Genomic DNA, 24,261 nt, shown 5'->3' with positions numbered 1-24,261 from the left:
TCTGTCTGGTTGGGACAGAGGTCATGGTTTGGGCCTGGGGAGGCATGTGGGGTGGGGTGCTGAAAGCACTGAGATTGCATCCCTGCTGTGGAGCTGGAGACCCTGGGCTGGCAGCTCCCATGCTAGGACTTTGTATTCTGGCCTCCTCTGAGGACTCAGGTTCAGAAGACATGACACTGCCGACATAGCACTGGGCCCTATTGGCTCATGACACCAGGCCACGGTGCTCGGGAAGCACGGGAATATGCGGTATCAGGTGTTCTTCTCACCTTCCCTGTGGTGTGGAAAGGAAACAGAGAGTTTCACTAGTTTGATGAGTCCAGAACCCAGAAGAGGCTAGCACAGGTTACACAGGGAGTCCTCACACTGGCCCTGTGTTGTATGCTTAGGAACAGGATAGGATAGAGTAATTCCAGCCAATGAAACTGTCAGCTAGGGGTCACATATTTAGATCATCAGAGCTTGAGGACAGGTTCCTGTAGACCTTGACAGTAACCTTCTTGGTGTAGGTACCAGGAGGGGAGCCTTGGGTCTATCTTGCTCACCCACCAGGCTTTCCACTGTTTCTGTCACCATTGTCACTTTACTGCGCAAAATGGGTTCAGTGGGTGGGAACAACTCCAGATCTTTAAAGTCAAACAGATTTTTTACATGCTTTGTAATTAATGAGAACTGCAGGGATGAAAACATCCTCAGTGAAGTACAAATAGAACAGAAGGAAATACCATGTGGAGTGTGCCACATTCAGGGTGCACATATCATGGAGTATATGTGGCTCATAGGTGTCAGGAAACAAGCAGAGAGAAAGAATGCAAGGATAGAGATAGAGAGATCATTTTTGAATTATTTATTCTTTATTATACGTGCATGTGTTTTACCTGCATGTATGTGTATAGACCACATGTGTACCTGGTGAAGAACCAGAAGAAGGTGCTGGAACTAGAGTTAAAGACAGTTGCCGTAAGGAGCAAACGGAGCAAGCAGTGTTTTTTCATGGCCTCTGCATCAGCTCCTACCTCCAGGTCCTCACCCTGATAGAGTTCCTGTCCTGACTTCCTTAAGTAGTGGACTGTGATGTGGAAGTGGAAGGGAAATAAAACTTTTTCTCCCCCAGTTGCTTATGGCATGGTGTTTTATCACAATAGAAACCCTTAGACTGTAGTGCAGACCATAATCCAGACCAGCCTGGACTACATATACATAGCAAGATTCTGCACTCAAAAGTCAAGGGGGGGGGGACAACTAAGGCAAGAAAGACATCTTACTCACATGAAGTCAGAAAGGACTCTTGGCAGGCAGACCCACAGAAGAGATGATAGTTGTTGAAGGTTGCTCTTCAGACAGACGGCCAAGTGAAGAAGGGAGGGAGGGACAGAGAGAGGTAAGATGGAAAATAAGGGGCTGTATGAGTGGGTGTCAGGTATGTTAGACAGATCTTCTGTGAGAGAGAGAGAAGGTCCATCACAAAGGACAGGAGCAAGCGCATCCTCACTCCAAGGCCTTGGAGCCTGAGAAGAGTGACAGCCAAGAAATGTCAGACCTGGAGTGTGGCCATCAGGACCCAGAGTTCACCCACGTATGCCCTTGGCAGAAACGCACCACAGAGGCATTTCCTCAGGCTCGGAACTAAGTTAAATGAGTTGAAACAGAAGTAGAAGGCAGTTTTCCAATATAATTGAAATTCAAAAATCAATTAAAGCCTTACTGCAGTGTTTTCTGTGTCCTGCACTTCGCTAATGGCAGGAGGTATTTTGTAAACAAGTCTTGCTTGGTACTGGCCTTTCTTAAAGTGCATTGTGCTTTAATTATCCTATGTCCATAATGCACATAACTGAGATTGTAATTGAAAAGATAATGATTTTTAGAAGCCAAAAGAAAAGGCAGAGCTGTAACAGTGATGTAAACTCATCATATAATTTAATTAGCATGAAAGTTTATTGATTGACTTCGAAAACCATTCATACAGAAAAAGAGTAACTTAATAAATTTAATAATTAAAACTAGATGTTATTTTAAGTTGATTTTAATATTATTATCATTAAAACTCAGTCTGCAAACTATATGTTATCAAGAAAAAAAAAAAGCACCTAGGTTAAATAGGCTCTAAGTTTGAGAGGAAAGTACTTCAGGGATGCCAGTGAAGATCTAGGTGCCTGTATGGGAAGCCCCATCCTCACCAGTACTGCGTTCATTAACTCTGCAGAAAGCCGCAGGGTTGGCACCCTTTCTCATCATGGCAGAGGCATGTAATGGGCACAGCACGCTGCATGAATTCTGCAAGACTGCACTCTTGTGTCCGTACACTCTTTCTACAGTTGAACCAATAGCAGGACTTGCTTTTCCTATCTGTGGTCATCAGCCATCCAGGACAACATGAAATTGGGCCAAACATGTGTCTGCATGGCTCCAAACAGATGCCTGTTGGCCGTGCAGACAGTGTCTCAGTTCTGCTGTGGTACTTTGTCCATTTTTAGTGCTCAAGCTAGAAATGGCCCGTCCTGGGGAGCACTGTCCATCTTCAGCTGCAGGACATAGTGTAGCGGAGGGCCCGTCCTGGGGAGCACTGTCCATCCTCAGCTGCAGGACATAGTGTAGCGGAGGGCCCGTCCTGAGGAGCACTGTTCATGCTCAGCTGCAGGACATAGTGGAGGACCCATCCTCCCCATTCTTCTTTTACTGTTCATTTTTCTGACTTTAGTTTTCCAGCCCCTCTGACTCCTCAAAGGGAGTGTGAAGAGACAGTAAAGCCATGCATGGTCAAAATGATTCAAAATTCAGACTGACTATGGATTTGGCTGCCTGCATCACTACCAGGTTCCATACAGTGGGGGCTTACGGTTTGTCTCCAGTGCTCTTACCATGGTGGTTACATTGTGCACCTGTACTCACCCCCTGGCTGACCTCTAGGTTGCAACCTATCCTTCTCCTTTGTAGCCACCCATGTCTCCTCTAACCACTTCTTGCTTGTCCCTGCTGGTTGCTTTGTGCCCCCTATTGCTTATCCCTTGCCTACCCCTTGATCCTCTGTCTAATAGTTCTCCTTCTAGCGCCCTACACTCATGGCATTGGGCCTTCATCCCTGCTTTCTCCTTAGTTTCTGTTTTAGGACAGTGCTGTCTGCATGCTAACACTCAGTGGCTACCCAGGCCTATGATGTAACCACTGTGCTGAAAGTTTTGTGCCAACTTGACATACACTATAGTCATCAGAGAGGAGAAAGCCTCAGCTGAGGAAATGCTTCTATAAGATCCTGCTATGGGGCATTTTTCAAATTAGTGATTGATAATGGAGGAAGGAACAGTTCATTGTGAGTAGTGTCATCTCTGGGCTGATGTCCTGGATTTTATAAAAAGCAAGCTGAGCAACCCAGTGAGCAGCACTCCCCCATGACTTCTGCATCATCTCTTTCTCCAGATCCCTGTCCCGCTTGAATTCCTGTTCTGACTTTCTTTGATGACAAACAGTGGTGTGGAAGCGTGAGCTGAATAAACCCTTTCCTCTCCAAGTTGCTTTGTTGTGTTTCATCACAGTGATAGTGACTCTAACAGGACAGCCAGCTTGACCATTTCTCTCTGTTCCAGGTTTGGCGGTGTCCACCTGTGGCTGCCAGGCTTTCTAGCTTGCTCCCAGGCTCCTATTCATCTACCTTTCATATACAGCTTAGGACCACCTGCCTAGGGATGGCACTATCCTCAGTGGACTTGTCCCTCCTGCATCAATGAACAAGCAAGAAAATGCTCCCACAGACATGCCTACAGGTCATCTGACTGGGACAGTTCTACAGTTAAGGTTCCCTCTTCCTAGTTGGCTTAAGTTATATCAAGTTGATTTAAAAAAAAAAAAAAAAGCCAGTACCTTCCCACCATGCCACCCCCACACAGCCTAGGTGTCTCATTCTAGTAGAAACCTCGTCTTTCTTAAGCCACCTATCATTGTCCACACCCTCGGGGTATGTACCCCTCCCACAGCCCACCTTCAAGGCTGTCTTGTTCTGTTTTGGCTGCTCCACACTATGGTAATGTGAAATGTTAACAGGCGTACTAATCTGGTGGAATTTATTGTAGTCCAACATGAGATATTAAGTGGCTGTTGTGTGTAATGTTTACCCTCACTGTCAGGATGACTTGTGCTTTGCCCTGGCAGACAGGGCCCTGCCCTTCCCAGGCTGCCTAATTGGAGATGCAACAACCAGGAGCTGTGACAGGGTTCAGCACCCCATGTACAACATGCCAGCTCCCATGGTGCAGGCTTTATAAAATGCTCCTTAATTCAGGGACAGAATATCATTAACTTTGTAAGTGGATGAATACAGTGGACAACCAATTTAATTAACTTCTAATGTCGGCTGTTGGATGGGAGATGGAATGAAATTATGTGTGCATCTCTCGGGCCAACGGCCAGCCTGGATGGGGCTTGGTGCTGGGGGTCGGGAATGCGGAGGGAGCAGCTTTTTGCCATCATCTCCTGTCCAGCCCTAGAAGCCGAAATGCGCCAGCTCTCAGTTCCTACGGGTTACAAAGGAGAACACCCTGTGACAGCGACATGCTAAATGCTGCCTTTCCCACGTGCCCCCACCTCGAGTAATGCTAGGGGGACAGTAATGCTGCCTCATCCAATTAGATTAGCTGCTCGTGAGTTTATTATACAGGGAAGGATCAATAAAGCTCTACATTGATTGAAACGAAAGCTTTGTTTCATTTATTATTGTTTATAATCTAATGAATGTTAAAATAACTTTGCTCTGATTTATTACTCAATCTGTTAAATTGTTTTAAAGCCAGTACACTCAGGGCTTACCTTTGGGTATGGTCAAAAAAGTACTTTTTGTGAACACATTCAGCTTTTCAGAAGCAGTGCTTTAGGTCATTTTTGAGACCTAAGCAGACAGTTGAGTCCTGGACCCCAAGGGCACTGTGCTGATGGACTAATCTGTTCTGGGGGACTCTTGTCACATTCCTGCCCTCAATGAGCTTCCCCCTGTAAGGAGACAAGTCTATAGATCAGCAGGCAGAGGTATACAGCATTTCAAAGGAATAACAGGGTGCTGGGCTGGGCTGGGCTATTCTGCTTGGAGGAGATAGTGTTTCCATGGAGACTTGGAATATCAGGGGGCTCCTGTGAGAATCACCTGGAAGAGAGAAAGAAGGCATGTTATGACCCAGTGGCAGAGACCTTGCTAGCCCATGCTTCATGGCCAGCAGTGCTGGAGCCCTGTGAGTGACAGGTGTGCTGATTTGTATGAGCGCATAGGGCAGAGGGTATGTACTTAGAGAAGCCTGGCGGACTACTGGCTGCAGAGGGATCTACAGGGGCAATAGCAGTGGCGGGCAGCACCCATCTGGAGCTGATGGCTTAGCATTTGCAGAGAATGGAAATCAGAGATAGACAGTGGGTCTATAGTCTGTCCAATTTGTAGATTAAGTGGAGTTAGGTGTTGAGGAGACAAGTGGCAAGGGGGGATGATGGAAGAGTCAGGGAAGACCATACTTTTCAGGGCAGCAAGAGGAGAGGAGGGATAGCTACATCCAGAATTGGAGAGATTCAGATTCTGGGAGACCAAAGGAGGATTGTACAGACACCAGAGGACCTTCTAGAAAGGCCACTGCAATGCATCCCTTTTCAACCAAAGATGGGGTGAAGGCCACCCTAGAAAGAGAAAGAGAAAAACAGAAAGCAGGAAGAGGAGGAGGAGGGGACTCCAGAGAAGAGAGTGTAATGTCTTTTTAGTTTTAGCGTCAGTTGCATGGTATGTAAATGGCAATGCCCCAGCCTCTATCAGAGGTATGCCCTTAATGACTGCATAGTGGGATGAGGCCACCTCCTTCCCTTGGGATAAGGGAGCCTGCCAGGCACAGGGGAGGTAAATGTATTTAGTCTACTCCTGGGTAGGAGTAGATGAGATCTACGTGGTTCAACCTACTCATGGCCTATTATTCCGTCAATTCTAACGTGGAACACCTAAGATCTCTGGCTGCAGGCCTAAAGACTACTTATTATTATATCTTACAAAGCTTTTTTTTCTGCTCATAGATTTATTTTTATTTTAAAAAGCAAAAACATGGAGTTGGAGACACTTTATCCATAGAAACAATATGGTACAGTCTTAAGTAAGGTACTGCTTGCCCAATTCTGTATTGCCTTTAATGAACACAGTTGGTCTATGAAGAGAGGCCCCTTGTCTTTATGCTATAGCCTTAGGGTCCTATGCTATCTATCCCAGCAGTGGTCACAGCACTGGCACCTGAGAAGCCTCTCCAGAAGTTTGCTGAGTGCTTTCAGTGCTGTGCCTACAGTGTGTGAAAGCTGCCCATTATTTTCACAGGGCATCTGGCCACATGTGAAGCAGGCTGTTCCCACCTTAGGATCGCATGTAAGAGATGCTTGTGTGATCTCCTCATTCATAGGCTCTGTGAGGCAAATGGCACTGTTGAGTATCTCTGTTGATGGGTTCATATGGCTTGAGTTTAGGACTAAACCATTTCCTGGAAGAGTGGGCCACACACGGGAGCCTAGGTTAATAGTGTGCTATTTGCTGCTGACATCGCAGAAGAAATGATAATTGCCCAAACCAATTTGTTTGTCACATTAGTTTGAGAACACAGTGATAGAGGTGTTTCTAATTAATAGCTTAATTCTCTTCTGTGTGGACTCCTGCTCTAGACCAGGAGACTCCCAGGCTTGTAGATGGTCATATCAGGAGTAGAGCAAAGCACATTGCTTCTTTGCTCAGTGTTGAACTTGTAAACAGTAGTTGGCCACTGTTGTTCTGACTCTCCTGTGTATGCAAACCACACCTACCACTATTACATCCAATGAATGCAGATATGTGGTTGGTTGCGCTCTCTGAGACTGGATTGTGTCCATGAATTGCTGTATAACTCCGGAGGCTAGAGTGTGTCTTGGTTGGCTGCACTCCTCCTGAGGTTGTGTGTCTGTGGATGGCTGTACTCCCATTGACACTGAAGTGTGTTTGATAGCACTGCCAGTGTGGCTGATGGGGCCTGGCAAGTAGGCACTTGACTAACTAGATCTCCTGTGCACACTTGTCATGTACCTGTCTTGACTCTAGGCCAACCTCAGCATCCCAGCACTGAGCTTGTCAGGAGTTCTGAGTTTGCTGCCCTAGCCTTCAGGGCTCTCAGGGTGCTTTCCCCACACTCAGAGCAGTAGCAGAAGCACAGTAGAGGGTGGCTGCTGCTCATTAGCAGAGAATTAATAAGCACTGGTGACAGGTTTATAAATATGTAAAATGTATTTTAATTGTTTATAGCAGAAGAGGCAAAGAGTCAATACTCCAAGATGTGAAAGGCATACTATCAGCATGCTCTATGTTCAGAGCCTTCTGGTAGCAGCCCACACACCACAGAGACCCTGTGCCCTGTGATAAATGGAGTCCTGCCTGTATTGAGACAGTGGTGAGAATGCTGGAGACTTGGATTGAACTTTGTGTATTCATTAGAGCTAATAGCAGAGTTTCTGATTCTAAGAACTGTAGTTTTGGATGTGTTCACTGCAGTTAATTTCCACTTTATCATAAACTCGCAGTGTCATGCCAGGCTTCTTATGTAGGAAGCAAGGTTCAGTGTGGTCTTCATTATACTCTCTAATCTTTCTTCCCCTGGGCAGATAGAGAGGCTTCCTACATAGGGCTGTGTAGCGCATGAGCCTGGAGCAGGTGTTAGGTTCATACTAGGCTCAGGCCTTCAATTTTCTCTTCTGGCCCATAAAGGAGGATCAGTTCCTGCATCTGTATGACCCATGGTCTCTTCTACTGATGTAACCTCAAGGAGGTAAACTGAAGGCTGGCTCCTTCCAGGTTCCGATGTGAAGGTGCCTCCTTACACATGTGTGAGCAGAGGAACATGTGACTCAGTTGGTCTGGCTGGACCATCCACAGAGCAGACGCATCTTCTTGCCACAATACAGATGGGGACAGAGGACGTGAACCAGGAGAGCCCTGGAATATTCTGGAGGCAAGGGTTGATGTGATGAACAGAGCACCTTTTGAATGGGTGTCTGGCAGGATGTGGGTGGACAGGAGGAGAAGTAAAGGGAAGAACCACAGGACTTCAGGGCACCCTAGATCCTGGTACTGAAAGTATGGAATGCGCTATGTGGGAAAGAGTGCTGGAGGATGATCAATAGGTCTCTGGGGATTGAGGAAGACCTAAGATGCCATAAAGAAAGAGTGGGATGAAGCCCTGTCCCAGCCAGTATCATTTTGGAGTGGCCAGTATCATTTCAGGAAGCAGATAGAATTTTACATACTCATATACTAGACGGGGTCCAGTTTTGTAGTGATGTCATATGAGCAAACTCATACACCAGGCAGCTCAAATGTAAGGCTTGAGTCGAGTTTCCTGTATTGGTTATCAGAGTTTTGTTGAGTATGGTACTCAGGGGGAAATTTTTTTACACCAAGCAGTATTCCAAAAGGATTTGAGATTTACCTTTGAAAGGCCAAAAAAATGCCACCTGTGCTGCTAGCAGACATGGCCTTGGCCTTCCATTCTGCTGTCCTTGGGTCCAATAACATGTGTAGACCACATTCTTATGTGGATGCTGAAAAAGAAGGACCAAACCCATCCTTGTGTGGACATTGGGCTGGGTGACCAGATCTGTTCCTTTGCAGACCCTGAGCTAGGGGATAGACCTTAGACTTTATGGGCATTCTTGCCAGGGGGAAGCAGACTTTTCTGTGTGAACAGAGTTGGGGGTCAGACCAGCTCTGTGTAGACACTGAACTGGGAACTAGATCCATCTTTGTGTGGACACTGTGTTAGGGGACCGACCATACCTGTTCCCATGTAGGCACTGAGTTGGGGACCAAATCTTACTGTGTGAGTACTAGTTGGGGTCCCATTGTTCCTGTGGGGACATTCATGGTGAGAATTGACCAACTTCTATATTCTATACTATAGTCTATACTTTGGACTCTATTTCTCATAATAGCAAATATCATCTGTGCCTTGCTGTGGTCATGAAGCAGATGGTTAGTGTTAATATGAGGGAACAGACGAGTGAAGTCCGGAGAGATGAGCCTGGATGCAGCCTACAGTGTTGCAGCTTGGGAAAGCTACGCTATGAGGAAATTCCTGAGCTGTTTGCTTGGTGGTCGGACAGTGCTGCCCCTTGCTGTCTAGTTCATCTCTGCACCGTGCTGGATGGTGGGTGCTGGCCCGCCTGCAGCCCCCTCTGCCTCAGTGCTGGGATGAGTGACAATTAGTCTCCTCTGCTGTCCTTGCAGAAGCTTCTTTTGTGACCGGAAACCTCAGATAGTAGAGAACTCATACTACCCTGACTCTGTTTGTCTTCCCTCCTACAGGCACTAGGAAGCTTTTATTTTCTTCATGAATCCTTAAAAAACATCTACCAGTTTGACTTTAAAGGTAAGACTCCATACTGGCTTTCACAATCTGTTTTTGCAGCCCACCCCTTGGTCTGGCCTCTAAGTTCCTCTAACTCTGTTGTCATGGGTTTGATGTCACTTGCACATCTTGAAAACCTGATACCCTGGTCTTCCTGAGAAGAGATGCCACTGGCCTGCCCTGCCTGTCCTGGGTCACATGCCAAAGCCCCTGCCCTCTCCTGCCCATCTCAATGGACTCGAGCTTCCTTACTCAGAGGAGGAAGTAGTTTGAAAAGACCTAGTGGTCCTTTGAACAGTGAGAAAATGAACGGCATAGGAGGATTGCATATTTCAGAAACAGAAGTGGACATATTTGTGGTGAAAATTTCTGGATGTCATTCAGTGACTGGCGCTGACCCTGCACTGTTTGACTGCTAATGTGGCTCTTTCCACAGTTCATCTCTCTGGAGTGTTTGGGGTACCTGTTACCTCACTGGGAGGAATTTCCTCAGGGCCCCATTTACCTATTTTATGCTGTTGCTTATGTTTTATGTGAACCTTGAACTCCATGCTGGACTAGGGTCAGATCGTGTCACTTGGAAAACACACTGAGTTCCTGACAATTGTGAGAGTAGCTGTTATATAAAAATGTTCTCATTCATTTAAGCTCTTGGTTCCCAGCTGGTGACTCTTTGGGGTAAGTAGTTTTGGAGCCTAGCTGGAGGGTAGTGGGTCACTGGGGCATATCATTGAAATATATCCTAGTTCTGCTTCCTAATCTCTAGGTGTGAGCAGTTTTGCCATCAGAGCCTCAAGCCACCGCTGCTACCACTCCTGGCCAAGGCTTTCTAACCATGCTGTACTGTACTTTCAAACCCCAAGCCAAAGTCATGCTTTTTAAAATTACTTCTTATCAGGTATTTGTAACCAGTGGAGTGACCACTTCCATCGGCTGCTTCAGATTTATTGTTGGTGTTTACCCAGAGAAGGCTTCCCTCTAGGAGATGGGGACCTGTCTTCCCTGTATTGATGTAGCTCTCCGTCCTGCCTTGTGCTGAACAGGGTTCTTGCCAGCAGAGTGGTTCTCCCTGTGCTTCTGCAGGTGCTTCTCAATAAGCACTTGTCTTTCTCACCAAGCATGTGGCCAGGAGGAGGTGACAGGGCTGCTGCTTTCCCATGACTCTGTGGACATGAGGCACCAATACATGTTCCCAGCAGTGGTGCTTAGATGTAGACTATTCCCTTCAAAGCTAGGGTAAGATACAGTACTCAGATCTCTGAGTTCGAAGCCAGCCTGGTCTGCAGGGTGGTTTCAGAACAGCCAGGGCTACACAAAGAATCCCTGTTTCTGTGGTGGGGGTGGGGTGGGGGACCATTCGAATACATATTTAACTACTAAATGAAGTCAGTCATATTGTGCCTTGCTAACACTTGGTTCACTCTGCAAAACTTTACCCAGGAACCTCCCATTGCCAGTAGGGGCAAAAGCAGAGCCAGTGTGGGCATGTGCTAAGCATGCTTCTAATCAGAGTAAGACTTAACTCTGCAAATATAGTGGTCCGACTTGGTGGCAGCTGGCACTCATGGAGCCTACAGGGTCATCTCGGGATAAGGTGGACACAGAGTATTCACAGTCTTGACTTGATCTGAACTATTGAAAGAAATCCAGGTATCTTGAATAAAACTAAGCGTTAATAACCCAATTTGAAAAAATGAGAACCTAGTTAGAAATTTAAGGAGTCCCTGAAAGAGCAGTAGAGAAGGGTAGAAGGGACTTCTACTTTCTGGTCTAGTAGACAATGCTTGGAAGACTTGGTGTCCTTTCTCAAAGATGCAAGCAGAGTGGATCTTTTTGGATCCAACAGGTGTAGCGGAATTTTCCCCTAATTGATTAAATAATAAAGACAACAAGAAGCCAGTCACTGAGCAAGAAGGAGGCCGACCTTCCAGGTCTGAGAGAGGAAGAGGGAAGGCAGGAGGAGGAAACTTTCCTTTTGGATTGCAGAAGCACAGCAACAAAGATATAGGCTGGGGCTGTTAGTTCAGGTAGCAGAATCCACCAGAAGCCACCACCAGAAGATTTGGTGAATTTAGGATGATAGATTCTGCACCTAGTGATTGTGTTATCTGTCAATTCTAAACTAAGATTGTCTGGTGTTTTCCATCTTTTGGCAATTCAACTGAGCTCCAGGGAAAGGTAACCGTGGCAGAGCGTGGGTTTTCGAGAGTGAGCCCCAAATGCTGAGCTGGTTTGGTAGCAGCCAGCCTAGGGGAGAAGAGAGCTACCTCAGAGATCTGGAGAGTCCTTGGCAAAGGACATGTCTTAGACTCGGTACAAGTCAGGGAACAGACCAGGACCACTGACCAGTGCCTAGCCAGCGTTAGAGTGTGTTGTTTTTTAATGTTACACACTACAAACAGGAAATAAAGCCATCCCCCAGTAGACAGGTAGGTTCTGGGGCATGCTCGTCGGGAGCAAGCATGCCCTGGTAAGCAGCTGGTGGGCATGCACATGCAACAGGAGTCAGCTGGGTCCAGGAGGCTGATGTGGACAAGCTTGTATAAGAAGCCTCCTAGTTCCCATGTGTTTGAGTTTTAATCCTAAGAGTCCCAAAGAGATCTTACAGTCGAGGCCAGATGCTCCCTTCTCCTTCACAGGGCTTGCCTTCAAGGAAATCAAGTCCCCAGCTAACTGGGCTCCCATCAGAACCCATCGGCCAAGAAAGTGATACTCAAGCAGAGGCAAGTAGGAGGCTGAGAGACTGAGTGTCTGACACTATAGCCATAGGGTACAGGACCTCACCCCGCAAACCTGTCTGCTTCTTTGAGATGCTGGTCTGGGGTCTGTGCACAGCAGGATCCAGCTGTGACTACCTGGAAATGTCAGAACTCTAGGGATATAGAACATGGCTAGGTGGACTGAAGTGTTCGTGAGGGTATAGAAGACCTTTTGGACAGAAAAACTGGTGCATGTGATTCTGTAGTAGTGGGTACATGACATTTGTCAGCATTTGTCAAAACCTGTAACACTGCAGCATGCAAAGTAAAGCTAGAAGTACATTGGACTTCTGACGGAACCACGGTCTATGCCAACATGCACATGTGGGATGGGCACATGAGCAGTCTCTACTGGCTCTGCAGTGACCTTTTAAAGATGTGCTCTCCCACCCCAGTTCCTTCCTCATCCTCAGGCAATATGATGGCTGCTGGATTTCTTCTAGGCACAATGGCCTTTCAAAGCCCCTGCCATTCCTCCATCTATTGTCATGTGTAGACCTACTACATGTAGACCTACTTTCCCATAGCACAGCCCTTTCTGTACGCATGAGGTATTGGAGTACAGCCAGAGTTGCTGAGAAGCTCATAGTGAGCAGAGATTGGAGCAATGCCTTCTCTCACTGGTATGCGGCATCTCCTCTCTGGCTGCGCTGACTGTTGGCTGATAGAAGTTTAGAAGACAGCAGTTACACGGGGCTTTTCTCAGGAGTACACAGGATCCATTCTTGTTCCTTGCCTAGCTTCTTTCCTGTCTGAGTAGTTCCCCGCCATTTTTCTTTTATCTGAAGAGCACAGGGTGCACTGGGGGAATGGGTGTGATAACAAGGAGTAAGGATTGGGCACTTGAGCTTCATGGGTCTGGTGAGGGGCATCAGGCAGCCCACTGACAAGCCTGTAAGGAAAGTTACCTGCCTGGGTACCTCACTGGTATCCGTTTGGGCCTTTAGCCTCCAGTGGAGGGGTCTACTCAGATTTCCCCATGCCCTTTCTACAGACACTTAGCTACCCTAGGATGCCTGGCTCTATTTGTGACAAATACCTTCCTGTTGGCTTGGGGCAACTGCAACAAGTACTCCCAGAGTAAGTGCTCTACCACAGGGCTCACTGAGACCTCTCTGGTCCTGCCTCCCCAGGCAGACCTAGGTGCTGCCTCTTTGCTCTGCTAAGGCCTTTTCTCTCCAGGTGAGGTAGACCCCATTGGCCTTTGCAGTGGATGTGGCCGTATTGGCAGCTTCAAAGCCCAGCACACTCATGTCCTCTGTCTGCATGAATCTGGAGAATAGAGTAGGAGGCTGTGACAGTCAGCTCAGAGTTGACCCAGCCCCAGGACAGCTCCTACAGGCTTTCAGGTCCCTGTAATATTCATCATGCTCCATCAGCATAGCCCACACAAGATCATAGACCCGAGTGGGAACTCTGGCCCTAGCTGTTTCCTTAGAATTGAAGCTATGTTTTTGCCTGGATTCAGCTTCTATCTATTCATGTCTGAAACTACATCTCTCAGCCAGCTCTCATGGTCTTCTTGATAGTATGGGAAGCACTCCAAACAGTGCAAGTTCTGCTGCTCCTAGGATTTAAGGACATAGTAACATCTGGGTGCTGGGGCTGGTAACAAAGGGAACAAGATTGTCTGGGCTGTGACCTGGCCTTGGAGACCAAATGTCTGAACTTTCTGGCATCTTGCAGGGCTAGCACTTGCCTGTGAGGGTTCTTAGGAATACTTTCTCATGCTTCTCATGTATCTGTGAGGATGTGGGACACTTGTGCATAAAAAGGGCCTCCCTCAGTTCTGCCTGTGGAAGAACTCAAACGAGGGCCCGCCACAGTTCTGTCAGTACAGGGTGGGTAGGGTAGCAGCTAGCAGGGCAGGTCTGAAGAATGCCTGCCCTGTGTCTCTGTCTACATCTCATGTAAAAACTGTTCCCTGGAATATGAGTGATGCCGTTCGTGTGTGAAGAGGAAATCAATGTTATTAAATAAATTCATGCGAAGGTCTGAGTGAATGGTAATTCCACAGCCCTCTTAAATATATTCACGGCTTTCAAAGAGGGTGCCAATTAGCCCCTGTAAATCTGCAGGCTGGGAGCTCTTAGGGGATAATGAAGTAGAGTGTCAGGTTCCAGGTCATGGAACAAGAATTTATGAGCCACAGGCACCTCTGGAGCAGCAGTTGGCCTCTTGCCTGCTTGGAGGTATCCTTCTGACCCAGGGGCTGCTGTGGTAGGCCATGGCATCCCCCAGTAGCATGAGGCTAGTTTTTAGGGCATACTGATGGTGTTAATTCATGCCATTCTTTCTGTCTTTTCCAGCTAAGAAGTATAAAAAAGTCACTGGCAAGGAGATCTATTCGGACACTTTGGAGAGCACACCCATGCTGGAGAAGGAGAAGTTCCCACAGCACTACTTTCCCGAGGTGTGTGAGGACTGGTGCCTCCTCATCAGCACACTGATTATCAGAATGAGTGAGTCAGAGGTGATGTAGGTTTGGACTGTCCTCCACTGTCAGCTGTTATAGTCAGCTGTCACACTACAGGACTGTTTTCATTGGAGTTCAGGGTGATCTGAATTACCCTGAGTAAGGGCACAGAGAATGGAAGAGCTCAGGTTCTATTGTCACTATGCTAAAAATGTCACCTCAAGACAGGAGAGCCATTCCCAAAAGAGAAGGAGAGATCTTCATTCTCTTGGGCTGATACAGTGGCTAGGAGTCACTGTGTGCCTTGATGTATTTCCTGTGTGCAGGCACCATTCATGGTAGACTTTCATCTTCCTTGGGGGTTGCTGGAGTGAGAAGTAAGTCCCAGAGGAGGTCTCTGGCTTGCCACAGCCAGTGAAGACACAGCAGCTAACACAGAACTGGTGGTTCAATGATCCATGCTAACAGTTGTGCCTGCATGATAAAAGTTTAGAAGTAAAAAGCTGAAAGCTGGTTTTTGACTCTCCTCGGTTGAGTAGCTTCCTTCAGGCTTCATTTGGACGCCTTGACCTGAATCATGGGCTTAGGTACAGTAGGTGTTAGATGCCCTGGCCGGAAGTGTTTTAGGTACCGAGGGAGGAAGAACAAGAATTGGCTTGTGATAGCTACTGGCAATTGATACCTGTCCCCTTACCATGGTGTTGGGGCAGTTTAGCCAATCCCAGGGACTGTGCCTCTCATGTGGCTGCACTGTGTAGTAGTGCACTCGCTCACAGCTAGTTTTTTAGCAAGGTCCCAACTTTATTAACTTACATTGTAACTGTGCCTTGAATAAAGGGATTATGGCTGCCTTTTGTCAGCTTGTGGCTTGGCTTCCCCATCCATTGTCCCTAGGCCAACGATGTTTCAAATCTCTTTCCTCTGCTGGCTCAAGTCTACCCTGGCTCAGTTTCTTGGCCCCTTTGCTTCATGCCTCCTAAGGGTAGAGGAGGGTGACAGGAAAGGTTCCAGCCTTCTGTGGTTCATATGCAATGACAACTGAATCAAAATGTTTCTGATTTCCACAGAAGAACCCCATAGATGTTGTTTCCAAGGAAACACTATGTGCCAATAAGTGAACTTTAGAGTCTAGTTACTGCTGAGTTTGGGCTTCTGCTTGCTTAGTACTGATCCCAGTCACCCCCAGAGGTTTCTTTGGGGGTCTCACTGACTGTGCCATTTCTCATTCAAAGATGGCCAGGGCATGAGGGCCCAGGTAGAAATGATAGGTGCTGGAGCAGTTTAGGGTGGGCCTGGAAGCCAGGGCTGGCTGAGGTAGTATATAGCACATGCCCTGTTCTCTGGCTTGAGAAGTTCCCTTGCAGGCAGGACGAGTGCACTGAAAGGTGGTGTTGGGCAGAGGCAAGCATGGAGTCAGTGTTTGAGACAGCTCCCCACCATGGATCTCTTTACCCTCCGCCCCATTAAATACTTCTTTAAACTATCTCAATACTGAGATGTGTGGCAAGGAGACAGACATGTGGGCCCATCCAATGTGAGTAAAGCAATAACTATACACACACTCTGTGTCTGAGATGTCATTGTATTGACTATATTCACTCCCGAGGACAGTGTCTGCCCTCTCTCTAAAAACCCCAAATGTGCCTGGTGCTATGATGAGCTCTGCACTGTGCTCCATGTTTTAATTCCTGTGGGTACAGTTGCGCTGTGCATCTCCCACACCTTTACACATATCAACAGACATGTGGTGTTCCCACAAGAACCCAGTGTTCAGCCTTCATCCCTCACAGCCACATGTGGCCTCCCTGAGAATAGGAATACCTTATTCTCATATCTCTTTGTGAATTCCAGAACTGGAACCCTGTCAGCTGGCCATAGACCACTGAGGTAGCTGGCTCCTGGGCCTTTAAGGAGCACGAATGCTCAACTGGGGTGTGTCTTGGCACTCCATGTGCTCAACCTTATGTCATGAACCATGCCATAACACCATGGTAATTAACAGCAACAAAATCTCATCTTAAAGCCCCAAACTCCAATGTTCTCTGTCAGTTCTGTGGTGCTTCCTAATTCATAGACCCTTCAGAGCATGTTGTGTTCCTTTGGGGTAGGGCCTGGGGCTCCAGTGCAGAAGTCATAGCAACAGTTCTGTCTACAGCCTCAGTATCCCCGCCCTAACTTGCCCCTTAATGCCTTCTGCCGGGCCGTCATTGCACCCAGCACATTTAGGGGAGAGAATTAGTTGAAGACTGATCTCTCTTTCTTTTATTGCCATCACTTAAGGATAATCTAAATGTAATTACTGTGATGGAGGCATAATGCAATTCCAAATAATGACGGCCCTCTGCTTCTAAAACTAACAAAACTTTCTCTGCTGATTTATGGGTGCTTCTGGCTCAGTATGAATTTCAAATGACGCCTCTGGGAGCAACACTCCAGATAACGCGAGGCCATTTTTAAAAAGCAGATTTGTGTAGTCGATCGGACTGAGTCATTTTTTTCCTCTTGGCCGTGGTGAGAAATTGGTTGTTACCATAGATCACAGGCCCTGCTGCATGTGCCCATGAAAGATGAATTAATTCCACTAATGCTCCAAGCAGGCCTTCCTCAGTGGGGCTGCTTGGTGATAACCTCCCATAGCCTCTCTTTTCTCCGATGCGATTTATGCTCTCTCAGTAGATGAAGCTGCCTGGATTCGCAATCCATCTGTTGGCTCAAGGAACCCTATTAACAGGGGACCGAGCAGAGGCCGCATGAGGTGAGCACTGTGCTGCTTTCCTGGGCCTGTATGGGTTCCCTTTGTGTGGCCATGGCCCCTCTCAGGAGAGAGAGAAGCCCTGTGAGGGCCTGGGTACCACCACTCCAGGGATATAAAATTATTGACAGTCCCATCGTCTCAGAGGAGTTCATAAGTGAAGGTTTCAGAATATGGCGTGCTAGAAGTAGCCCATCAGAGTTAAGCCCCACCTCCCATCTGCAATGTCCAGGTGACAGCTTTATAGGTAGGTGCTTCTAGGCCTTCCAAGACCTTCTGCCTCTATGCCTGTCTGTGTGGGCCTTCCTTGCCCTGCACAACAAATACAATTGTAAGTCGTATTTGTAAGTAGAATTACTACTTAAAATTGTAAGTAATATTTGCCCTACACAGCAAATACAAATGTGCCTATGTGTTTACATATGGATATGTTAGTTCCTTTGTATGTAGAGGGTAGTCAGGGAGGCCCCACTAAAGAGTCTCTGTGTCAGAAAGGCACTTGATGGTCTGCCAGTATGAGTAAGGCACATGTTGGCTAGCCCCATGTAGCAACTACCAAGTGTTCATGCTTGGTCATAAAAGGTCATGAATTGTCAGAAAGATAGAACCTTGGTCCAAGATCAGGAACATGGATCCCAGTTCTCGTCCCTTCTTCAGGCTGTTGGCCATCTAAAGAAGTATGGGGCTCTTTTCCTCCTGGTTGAAGGGAAAGCTTTGCTGTACAAATTTCCTTTCAGGTCACTGAAGGGTGTATAAGATGCTGAAGGGGACTGCCTTTTGAAGTAGCTAAGTAGTGCACCCTGGCCTTTGGGAGCACAGAGACGTGTCCCAGTCTAGACCAAGGCTATGGATAAAACTGAGGCTATGCACTGGGAGTATCAGGTGTGGGAAGGTAGCCATGGGGACAGCTACATCTCGCCATTCTGTCAGTGTTGGAAATGAGGTCTGAATGGTCATAGTTGTATTGATGAGTGTGCCTCCGAGGCAATAAGTTTTCTGTAAATATTTCCCCAAACTCTTGGGTTATACAAATATTAACTTGTATTTCTTGAGGCTTTCCTAGAACTCAGGGAAAGTCTCACATCTAGCTAGAATCCTACTTGCAGTTATTACCAACATTTGTTATAGAAGAAAATACTAATTTTATTGTGCATTTAATTAGTAATTGATATTGAAATTGGTGCTTTGTTGAGGAAATTTATTTTTTAAACAATATATGCATTTGTTTATTCAAGATGCACAGTGTACACATGCACCTTAATTTATACAGATTTGAAAACTGAGAAGAAAATAATTCCTGGTCCTAAATTCACAAATGCCTTCCATTTCCAATGGCAGTGAAACTGTTGCCCACTGAGTAATTCTAGGCAATGTGACTGCTTCTGGAATGGTCTTGCTGCCCCTCTGGAAAAACTTTTATGAAGTGGCTGGGTGATCACAGGATGGCTGCTTCTCCCTGTGGAGCACACTGCTCAGTGCTACAGACAGCTCTGGCTTCTGTGAACCTGTGTGTACTGGACCTTAAGACAAGTGTAGACCTGGTCTCACAGAGCCATGCTTGCCTATAGAGAGACCCACATTGTGCTCTATACATGAACTGTCACGGCACTGGGAGTGTGGTGAGTATAGGACCACACAGGCTGATGCCTGAGCTTGGGAGAGGTAGCCAGGTACCTTTGTACAAAGACATCCCGTGTAGATTCTATATTATGTGATGTTAACTATATTATTCAGGGTTCTCTAGAGGAATAGAACTTACAGAATGAATATCTTATCTATCTATCTATCTATCTATCTATCTATCATCTATCTATAAAGGGAATTTATTAGACTGGTTTACAGGCTAGTCCAATTAATAGCTGTCTACCAACAGTAGGTCTAAGAATTCAATATTTGTTTAGTACACAAGAAAAGTAAGCCCTACTACCTGTGAAGGAGTTGACTTGCTAGTGAGAGTCAAAACAAGCAGTCAAAGAGAGCAAGCTTCCTTCTTTCATGTCCTTTATCTAGGCTGCAGCAGAAGGAGTGGTCCAGATTAAAGGTGGAGCTTCTCACCTCAGAAGATCTGGATTAGAAGTGGGTCTCCCCCACAACTTTTGCCACCTAAGCAGGCAGGAGAACTGGCCCTGCCCCTTACCTGCTACAGCACAGTAGGGATGGCCCTAGAAATGAGGGTCATGGGTGAGCTGACTGGAGGGTATTAGTGTGGGAGAGCCAGTCTTGCCTCTTGTCTGCTGAGTGGTGGTGTGAATGGGGTAGTGTGAATGCTGTGGTGGGGCATGCGAGTGAGAAAACTGTCTCTGTCCCTTACTGGCTACAACATTTGGGAGAGTAGCCCGGCACCTGGGCAGAAGGGTAGAGTTGGCTCTGGAAACTGGGCTTGCTGGTTAGCTGGTCAAGAGCATGATAGTGGAAGAGCTGGTGGGCTGACCAATTCAGCTACCTTTCAGGTTCAGATCCAGGCTTTGGATTGACCCATCCCAACATTCACCCCATCAGTGAACTGCTGGAGTACACAAAGGGGCCAGTCCTACAGATCCAAAGCTACAGGATCTTCACAACACAGGGTGACAACAGAACATCTGAGAGGACTCCCAATGAAGTTCCAGTACTGACAGAGTAGCAGAAGCCTCGTACCAGACCAGCAAGTCATAGCAACAAACATTCACAAGCAAAGAAGTGTGGACAAAGTACCAGGCATTGTAGAGGGTCCCCACCCTGTGGGGTATTCTCTTTAGAAAGACTCTTGCTCCTGCCACCCCTTTGTAAGCTGGAGATACATGAGGCACTGCTCCTTGCCCACAGGACCCCTGCTCCCAACGCTGAGGTGCTAAGAGGTGACTTTCTTCTGTGGAGCTATATAAATTAAAATTAAAGCAGAATTTGAAGTTTATTTTTTTCATTCATATACCAGGAGTGCTGGAAAGGCCATTGTCCCACAGGCAGGACTAATGTCAGCAGACTATTTCATGTGCCTAGCTCCCTTGTGTGTGCCCATGAGCAGTCTTGGTTGGCAGTGCTATAGCAACACTGAGACTGAAAGTTCGTGAGGCTCAGCTGTTATGCGTAGTGTATCTGAAGCTGTTGTAGTCAAGAGCAAGGACCAGCTTCTGCTCCACTCTTTTTCTCTCCCCTTCCCACCACTTTCTCTGCTTTTCTTACTTTTTCATAATTTCAGGACCAAGCAGGGGCTTCCTCAATAGTGGTTGTTTGTTTGTTTGGTTGGTTGGTTGGTTGGTCGTAGAGAACACAGGGTAGAAGTGACCATCCCCTTTCTAGTGTAGCCTTCAGTTAGCAGCTCTAGCCTGAGAATTAGGTGGTTTGTCAATCACAAAAAGTTATCTTCCCACAGTTTTGGGTCCCTAGTCAGTGCAGGATCCAGGAACTAGTAGAGCATCTAGTAAGGCTGTATCCTCTTTCAAGGTAGGGCCTGGCTACCTGTCCTCCACAAGTCCAAATAAAGTTCCAATGTGGCAGAAAGCAGGGGGAGGATGAAAGGCCCAGACTCCCTTCATCAAGCCGCTTTGCAAAAAGGCTCAGCCCTGGTGACAGGATCTCCATTCAGAGCCCCACCTCTCAGCTCTGTCATATTGGAGGTCCACTGTCAACATCAGGACTTAGGGGACATTGAATATGTATGTGCACAAACACATGAGAGTGGCATCTAGACTTAGGAGGTTCATGAGTTTGAGGCCAGCCTGGTTTGTGAAGCAAGGCACTGCCCAAAACAAGTGAACAAGCCAAGTAAGGAATGTCTCTTAGCTGTGTCACGAGCACAGATGAACCCTGCTGCCTCCCTTTCCCTGTGTTGCTCACACTGTAACCTTTCCTTTTCAGTGCAAATGGTCAAGAAAAGGCTTCATCAGGACGCGGTGGTGCATTGCTGACTGGTATGTTACATGGCAACTGATTGACTGTCAATAATTTTGAGTGTGGCAAACATGTTGTCAGACTCTACTCACTTTGAACAGGGACACGGCTACTCAGAGTGCCAATCACTCCTCTTTTCGGTGATGGCCGATGCCATGTAGCAGTGTTGTCTCCTGTTTTTTGTGAGTTGGAGGTTTGGCATTCAGTACAAAGGAAAACAGGGAGACTTCTTATCCATCCTCAAGTGTAACCTGCACAACTGGACTGGCAGGAAGGCTTCCCATTAGGTCCTAGACCACAAAGTTAAGCTCTGCAAAGACAGCTTGGCAAGTTGCTGTTATTGGGTATAGACATCCTGGCTCCATTCACTGGTTCCAACCTATTCTTCCTTTGAATGAGTACTATCCATAGTGATATAATACCCACCTTGTCTACCTGAAAAATGTAGAAGCATGTAGCTCACTTTTCAGCTCCTGAAATAGAACTGACTAAGCTCTGGTCTCTATAGTTCAGCTAAGGTACTAGCCCAGACCGTTAGAGCTGTTCAGGACAGTTGCCTAGGATAGACATGGAAGAGGAGAACAGAGGGTTCCTAAGATAGAGCGACAGTCTCTCACACTCAACCCAGGAGGTGGCCATCCATGCTGTTTTTGCGCTTGGCCCCAGGAACCAACTTCTCCCTATGTATGTAGTATAGAAAGTACACTTAGGGCACAGAACTAGTGGCTGGGTCGTTGAGCTCTCCTTCATGTTACTGCTGAGGAGAAATGATGAGGTGCAGTTCCAATGCCCTGTAGAAGGTGGTGCAGGCTAGCTGGAGGTAGCTACGGTCTTCATAGCGCATGGGAAAGGCCAGTGCAGTCTGCACTTTGGCCTCTTTGAGCCTGGCTGCATGCTCAGAGGCAGTGAAAGGACTATTTTTCTACCTGTTTCCATGCCCGTCTCTTACACAGTTCCCAACAGTGGTTCATTTCCTGCAGTGTGGGATCTTATGGACAGAGACGCAGAGAGAAACATCCTCCTCGAAGCTGGGTCGACAGCTTACAGGAAGTTCTATGATAGTCCTTTTTCCTTTAAGAAAAACAGCTCTTGTCCACTTAGTCAAAGTACCTATCTTTGATTAATTATTGGCACTATAACTAAAGATTTCATGCCTTCTGGCTTGGGGAGGCAATGCTGTAGTTCACTCTGGAATGACTGAGGATAAGTGCTCAGGACTTTGATTCAAAACTGAGGAAGATAGTGGGATACAGAGAGGCATAGCTCTGGGCACCCTTGAGTTGTAGCTCTTGGTTAACAGGTCCTTTTTTTTTGTTCATTTCAGTGCCTTCGACTTGGTGAACATCCATCTTTTTCATGATGCATCCAACTTAGTGGCCTGGGAGACAAGCCCCTCAGTGTACTCGGGTGTCAGGCACAAGGCTCTGGGCTATGTGCTCGACAGGTAGGTGCTGTACTCTAGCCACTCCTGAGCATGACCGTGGCTGCTCTGAGGCGCTTCATGATTTGTGTTTTCCTATTTGACAGTGGCCCTTGGGAATGTCAACCTGTAAATCCCCAACAGCATCCACTGGATGAGCAGCCCCTGGGTCAACAACTTACAGGAAACTCTATAATATTATCTATTTTTTTAAAAGAAAAACAGCTTTTGTCCACTAAGCCAGAGTACCTATCTTTGTGATGATTTATTGGAGCTATAACTGAAGGTTTCATGCCTTCTGGTTTGGGGAGGCAATGCTGTAGTTCAATCTGGAGTGACTGAGGATAGGTACTTCTCTTTCTTTCTGTGTTCTTTTGGTGTGGAGTGGGGTTGGAGGAACAGATGCAGATATATACAGTATGGCACCACAGAATCACCATGGCTGTTTGGTTGTGAAATCAAACATGGATACCTCTGTTGTTCTGTTAGCCATGGGCAGCATCCTTCCCACATATCTGTCCCTGTCCAGAGTGTCTGGAGTGTTGAGCTTGACTCAATTCAAGGAAGCTCTGCTGCCCAGATCATCATGTGTTGCCTTCTTCCTGCCTTTGTCTCTTTCCTATCTAGCTGGACTGGGTGGGCTTCCTGGGCACAGAATGATCCCTGGCAAAGGGAGAACCTTAGAGGGTATCGGGACTAGAGACTGCCTACCTTCTGCTGGGGCTCCCACCTGCCCTGGCTATAGGCTTCTCTGTGTGGGATGACTTGTGTGATCTTGGACTGTCATCCAGAGAAGATGGTAGCCCCCACTGATAGGATGAATCTGGACCTGGGTATCTATCTGACTTACAGACACGGATTCTCTTAAGCCAAGAAGCTAGATCTAGACTTTGCTCCTTTTTTGTAGTCCTCAAGTGGATCATCTTGCCATGAGACAGGGAAGGATCAACTCTGGCTGGCTATAGCCACTTACCACAGACCCAGGCAAATAGTCTTGGTTCCTCCCGATACTCCTGGTAGCAACCCAGAGCAGGGCAACACATTGAGCTCAGAGGAGTGAGAGTATGTGGACACTTGTCTGGCTTGGTTTTAATCTCCTTTTCTCAGCCCATCCTGACCTCCACTCAGATCTTAGCCTCCCTCTAGCCTATACCTGGCCTCTCCTTATACTCTCCCATCCCCCACACTTTTCTAGAGCACTTCGTATCTATTCTCTTGAAGTAGCCATCTATGAATATAGATGTTTTGCTGAGCAGAAGATTCTACGATCCCCAAATCAGCAACTGTCCTTGGGAGAGTCATATCATTGCTGTGTCGGTGAGAGAGGAGATACTTGTTGGATTGTGCCAAGCCCTGACTCAGTCAGAAAGAAAAGAGTGGTAGGGAGCAGGGTGTTCCCTGAGCCTGTCCAGGTTTCTTGGAAGATGTTTGAACCAGAAGGAAAAGCACTCTACCCAGGATACCCATGGAGTCACTTCTCAACATGTTAAATGTTGCTCCTATACCATCAAATTCTTGGTGGCAGAACTAACAGAGTCTCATGAAAGGAGATTCTAGGGAGTGTATCAGTTTTGTCCCAATATCACTAGTGACCTAGGGAGGTGCTTTGAGGGTCTCTAGCATCAGACGAGGTCCCAAAGAACAGCTGCTAGGGGAAGTCCTTACACAAGCTTTGA

The 24,261-nt window shown here is 47.0% G+C and overlaps 1 protein-coding gene across 2 annotated transcripts in view; it reads left to right on the top strand.

Moving 5' to 3' along the window:
* Nucleotides 1–24,261, top strand: part of INPP5A (inositol polyphosphate-5-phosphatase A) — a 173,171-nt gene that overhangs the window by 100,168 nt on the left and 48,742 nt on the right. For both annotated transcript variants that reach the window (XM_080910850.1, XM_080910851.1), the window contains exons 5-8: nucleotides 9,326–9,389; nucleotides 14,437–14,540; nucleotides 21,133–21,185; nucleotides 22,490–22,609. In XM_080910850.1, coding sequence (XP_080766976.1) covers nucleotides 9,326–9,389; nucleotides 14,437–14,540; nucleotides 21,133–21,185; nucleotides 22,490–22,609 — 341 coding nt within the window. The remainder of the gene's footprint in view (nucleotides 1–9,325; nucleotides 9,390–14,436; nucleotides 14,541–21,132; nucleotides 21,186–22,489; nucleotides 22,610–24,261) is intronic.

This window comes from Micromys minutus, assembly GCF_963924665.1.
Source record: "Micromys minutus genome assembly, chromosome: 2".
Classification (NCBI taxonomy): Eukaryota; Metazoa; Chordata; class Mammalia; order Rodentia; family Muridae; genus Micromys; species Micromys minutus.
Note: the sequence above shows the minus strand (reverse complement) of the source record. Positions and strands in the feature narration are given on the sequence as shown.